This window comes from Gymnoscopelus microlampas (assembly GCF_963454915.1).
Source record: "Gymnoscopelus microlampas genome assembly, chromosome: 16".
NCBI classification, from domain to species: Eukaryota; Metazoa; Chordata; class Actinopteri; order Myctophiformes; family Myctophidae; genus Gymnoscopelus; species Gymnoscopelus microlampas.
Window position 1 is genome coordinate 35393000 of NC_139953.1, and position 5485 is coordinate 35398484.

At 46.2% G+C, this 5485-nt stretch overlaps 1 protein-coding gene across 1 annotated transcript; it reads right to left on the minus strand.

Annotated features, from left to right (window-relative positions):
• Window positions 1-1546: 1546 nt before the first annotated feature.
• On the minus strand, window positions 1547-4060 carry LOC311063828 (dynein axonemal assembly factor 5-like; the record flags this gene model as incomplete). The annotated part of the gene is made up of 1 exon (XM_084083439.1): window positions 1547-4060. One exon carries the CDS (start codon window positions 4058-4060, stop codon window positions 1547-1549), a length of 2514 nt encoding a protein of 837 aa, XP_083939565.1.
• Between the last annotated feature and the right edge of the window lie 1425 nt (window positions 4061-5485).

A 5485-nucleotide genomic window follows, 5' to 3' on the forward strand; every position in this document is an offset into this window, starting at 1 on the left:
TTGTAGCTTTTGACAATTTGTGATTATGCCAGGTTTCAATCTCATCCAACCTCCTGTCACAGAGTTTGAGCCTCCCCCTCAGTGCTTCCATCTCTGACATGGGATCATAGTGGATGTTGGCAGGGAAATCACTGCTGTCTCTTGAAAGCAGTCATGGCAGACTGGCTACGGTATTCTACGTCTCTAAGAGGTAACACTCCAGATTTGTGAAAGTGTCACTGAGTGTCTTTTTCTTTTGCTTCAGACAACTGGCCTGGGTTCTCTGCCAGGTTCCTCTGAGCTGTGTGCACATGCGTGTTGTAGTACATAATCAACTTCAGCCTCAGCTATTTCCTTCACTTGTTTGCTTGCTTGAGACATCTTAGGTGTCAATTCACTGAAGGCCAGACATGTAGTAAAGGACATGGGTTGCATAGTTAGTAGAGCAGGCACACCGGGTTTGGGCCTGACTGGGGATTTATTCATTTCCAGCTGAGACGGGGCAATTTGGCCAGCAGTGTCAGCTACTTAAAGGAATTGATTAAGATGTTGATGGTTCTTCGGATGTAGTTTTGTTGAGCCATAGCACTGGTAGATTAACATACAACTTAAATTATGAATTTAATGATGATCATAGTTTTTGTTAATGGCAATGTCCTTTATTGCCTTTATTGTCATATCACACGATTACAGGGTGTAAACAAGGGGGTGAAATTACTTTGTGTGCAATCTCTCAAAATAAAATAAATGACGCATTAGAATAGGGAGAGAATAGAGAATGAATAACAAAACTCAGAACAAAAATAATAGCAAATGGCTATGGATAAATAGCAGGCGGAGCCTTGTAAAGCGAGAAAACCTGACCATGTGGGGGAAAACCAAAGAACTTCTCCAGGGAAGTAATAGAGCTCTCATCCTGTGGAATCTTTTTATAGGATACCCAATTAGCCATTCACTATCCTTTGATGATGATCTCATCACCATTGTGCCTTTGCTTGTCACTCTATTCAATATTATCATTAGGCGTCCCTAAGATGTTACAATAGGCGAACATCTGGCAGAAATCTACACACAGATCGATCTACAAGCTCACAACTCTTCACAACAGCTATTCCGGCAGAGATGTGATGCAAAGGGAAAAGGACCAGGTATCGACCCCTGGGGGATCCTGGTCAATTAAGTATAGTGTTAGACAAGCAGTTAAGATAACTGAACTCAAAGAACAAAAACAATACAATATTCTCTCTCTCTCTTACACCAAGGTCAAGCAATGAATTCAGTGAAGTTATTTTTAAACAATAAAACTAATGCAACGGAACATTTTCCCATAATAATAAACAGTCAAAAATACGTATTTCAAAATACTGAAAACCATGCATTAAAAGAAAACAACACATCAGAAATATATTCATAGATGTAGGAATATTCAGAACAAGATGTAGAAGGAAATGGTAATGGAAAGAAAGCAAAAGTTGGACCACAGATCTAATTTATTAAATGAATGCCGGATAATTATTGTGCAACAATCCGTCGCTTCATCCTGCATTACACTTTGCATTTACCAGCACTACTTGTACATGTCATAATGTGAGTTAGTGTCGATGTGCTGGAGCAGTTGGTCACAGTAGAAACGGCTGCGATGTTTCTCTATCATCACTTCCACTTCCCTCTTCATCAGAGCCGGGCAGACCAAACTGCCTTTCTTCAGAACCTCCAGCACTTGTTCCTGCACTGTGGCGTCAGAGTCATCCAGATGTAGAAGGAGTTGCTGGAAAAGAAACTCCAGGTGCTGGGGGTTGTAGTCTTTAGTCAGGCTGGACAGCCACACGTCCAGGGTCCGCAGTGCCATGGCACGCACCTCCTCACTGCTGTCATCCAGACGCTTAAGCACCTCTGGGTAGATCTTATTGAGTGTATGGGGATGCAGACCAGGTCCTATTAGCCTTAGCATGGTGTAGAGGGAGCGACAGGCAAACAGTCTGGCCATTTGAGACTGCTCCTCCAGGGCAGACAGCACCTGGGGAGTCAGCTTCTCTTCCGCACACAACAACTGCGTGGGTGTGATAGCCCCTCCATGCAGTAGGGCGAGCAAACAGCTGAGAGTAGCAGTGCGGATGGCTCCAAAAGTGCGGCCTCCATGCCACACCAGGTTAGGGAGGAGCACCGTGTGCAGAAACGTCTCTGCCTCGGTGCTGAAACACTTCTGAGAGTCCAGTGTGTTGGCTGCATCCAGCAGCAGCTTGGCCAACATGGTGAAGATCATCAGTCTCATCTCTGGGTCTCTGTCTGGGTGCAGACAGCTCTGGAGCAGTGGCATCACCTGGGGCACAAACTCTCCTATCACTGGACCTGACTGCGTGGCTATGACCTGCAGCTGTAGCCTCTGAGGGGAGTAACTGGACCAGTCGCTGACAGTGTCAGCAAGCCAGGCCAGCAGCCGGTCCATGTGGCGCCTGTACAGCTCTGCCACCGAGGCCAGGTTCTGCACCTTACACAGACACTGAACACACTCTAAGGCTTTATCACTAAGCAGTGGCTCCGTGGACAGGCTCTGGACTGTGACCAGTACCTGTAGCAGCTGTAGACTGACTGGCCCACAGTCCGGCCCACATTGACACACCAACACATCCACACAGGACAACAACTGCTCCAAATACTCCACCCGGTGATACACCTGGCAGACGTTGGGTTGGGACAGTGTGTCAGCAATCTGTTGAAGGTGAGGTCTGAGGAGGGGTCCAGAACAGCCCCCCAGCACTGGAGACAGCACCGCCAATGGGACCCAGGGGCAGGAGAACGAGTTGCTCTCCACCTGCTCCAGCAGCAGCTTAAGGAAGACCTCGGGAGCTACGAAGGTGCCCAGCAGCTTAGCAGCTTCCAGGCAGTTGGTGGCCACCTGTTTCTCTGTGCTGGAGCAGGCCTGGTACAGGGTGGCAAGGAGGCGCTGGAGTTGCTCGGTGCAGCGGTCCTCAGCATGGAGCAGCACCATGGACAGCAGCTGGGAGGCCTTGATCTGCGGGCCTACCAGCCAATCGGTCAGGTCACGGGTGATGCCTGCCACCATCCAGCTCATGTTCCTGACTACCAGCTCCCTACAGCCCAACCCTGGACGCTCCACACCTGCAGGGTAGAGGGGAGGTGGGGAGAGGAGGAAGTCCATCTTGTCCTTAATCTTGTCTTCGTTCTCCTTCTCCCACTGAGCACCTGTCTGTCTCCAAAGGTCAGCTGCCAGAAGTCTTATTTCTAAGATCTCATCACTGAGACTGCACAGCAGGAGGGGGAGGAGTTTGTTGAAGTAGGAGTATCTGTCGCTCATGTGCAGCAACCAATTACCAACCACTACGGTCACTGCTTTTCTCACCTGTGGTGAGTCATCAAGCAGTCTCTCCGCCAGGCGAGGCAGCACATCATCCACACTTTTCCCGGTGCCATACTGAATCACAGTCCCGGTGGCTTCAATGACAGTCACCCGCACCGTAGAGCGCTGATGATTAATCGTTTGCATAAGGGGCTTAACTAGACTGTCAGCCTGCATGTGGAAATGCTCCGGTACACACTTTGCAAAGTTAACTGTGCATTTACAACTTTCTCTTTTAACGTCTGGGAAAGGGTCGATGATGGTTCTCTGCAAGATGTTGATCATGTCATCCAAATATGGTGCTAGATGCCTCCCACATACTTCCACAGTGAGAACCAGAACGTCCATGATAGATAAACGGAGTTCCTCTGCTGGCTCCACAATCTTTTCTCTCCCAATTCGTTGTGCCAGACAGGGAATAATGTAGGGCAGCGATTCTTCTGGGCGAGGAACACAACAAATAAACTCTCCTAGCATGCGAATAGCAGTCTCCCTGCATCTTTCCATTGGGTCTGACAGGCATTTTAGCAAAGACTTAAGAAGGCAAGAGAAAACCTCCTGCAACACGCCACTGGAAAGCCCTTTATCAATAGTTTCCTTTTTGATGGCTTCAAGAGCCGTTTTTCTTTTAATCTTGTTGTCTTCATTGAGACAATTGAAATGTTTAGCTAGACTTTTCAAAACTTCAGCAGAGACACGTTGATCAGGTGTCATCACTTCCATCGCTTCCATTGAGGCCATTTCTGTCTGTCTATGTCTATGTCTGTATCTGTCTGTCCTTCAGTTTTAAAGAATAAATAAACTGCTATGTTGCCTTCAACAAATCAATGAGGTCATTCAGAAGACACTGGTTATATACTATATGGTGTAGAACGATTACGTCACCAAGAGCTCTAAGTCTGTTTTCTTGAATCCCGATGCACACTACAGATGAGTCGACTTGGTCTCGATGAGGTCATGGAATTACGGATTGTACTCACTGTATGTTCAACGCAGTCACTGGGACGATATTTTGTAGGAGCTCATGTGCCACGCGAAACAAAGTAAAAAATGATGTATATAATATAATATGTAATTAAGTATAATACAGGGTTAAGTGGTTAATCAGATTACTCCTTTTTGAGAGTGTGTGTAACACTCTAAGAAAACACCCTGTCCATTTGTGGGATGTGTTTAGACTGAATTGTGGGCGTGCACTTCTGTTCATATATATTCGGTGGGGGCGTGGCTGTGGAAAGGGGCGTGTTTGGTAAAAAAGGCTCTGCAACGCGTCATGTTTGGTTGCCATGTCTGCTTATTGTAAGCGACATCGCCCTTGTTTTGCTGTGGTGGTTGCGGTTTGTCCCTGTTTCTAAAACCTTGTTGATATTTGGTATGAGTTATTGGTTGATATATTTGATATATTTCACACACACACTCTCACATTGGATATGTTATCCAAATAATTCTTGTTTCTCGATTAGTCTTTTTTCGTATCGATTTGCTGATTTATAAGGAAAAAAATGCTTCTCAATTATTCGATTAACCTACATAATAGGCAAGATTAATTAAGTCTGTTATTGGTTCTAAATATCAGGGTTTTTTTTTAATAGCAGTGCCCAGCCCTTGTGTGACCTCACACAGAATCATCAATCGGTAAATGCATGGAATCTGAACGGTCGACTCCAAACTTGACGTGGGTATCACCAAGGACCCAGGGGAGTGCCAAGTGGGAAGTCTGTCGGATCAGCAGAAAAATCCACAAATCTCTGTATCTGTCCGTCTGTCGACCCTGGATGCATTTATTCAAGAATGCTAACGAATGGCACTTGGTGTCACATGGGCGGGCCACATCAGAAACATGGACCTCTACGGGTGCCTCCCATGGGTCAGACACGGTCAGAGAGAGAAGGATGAGGCTGGCTGGGCACTAAGTCAGGCACCCGGAACTGGTGGCGCGCAAACCAAACCCCCAGAGTTGCTGAGAAACATTGAAGCCGCCACCCCAAAGCTGGAACTGCAGGCATGGAGAAACACATGCACGCGCAAAACATACTGAGAGATTTTATATATATAAATATAAATATGTAAACATATTATACATAAATACATATGCATTTACATATAAATATGCATCTCGAGTGTATTTAATAAATATCTCGCGTTCAT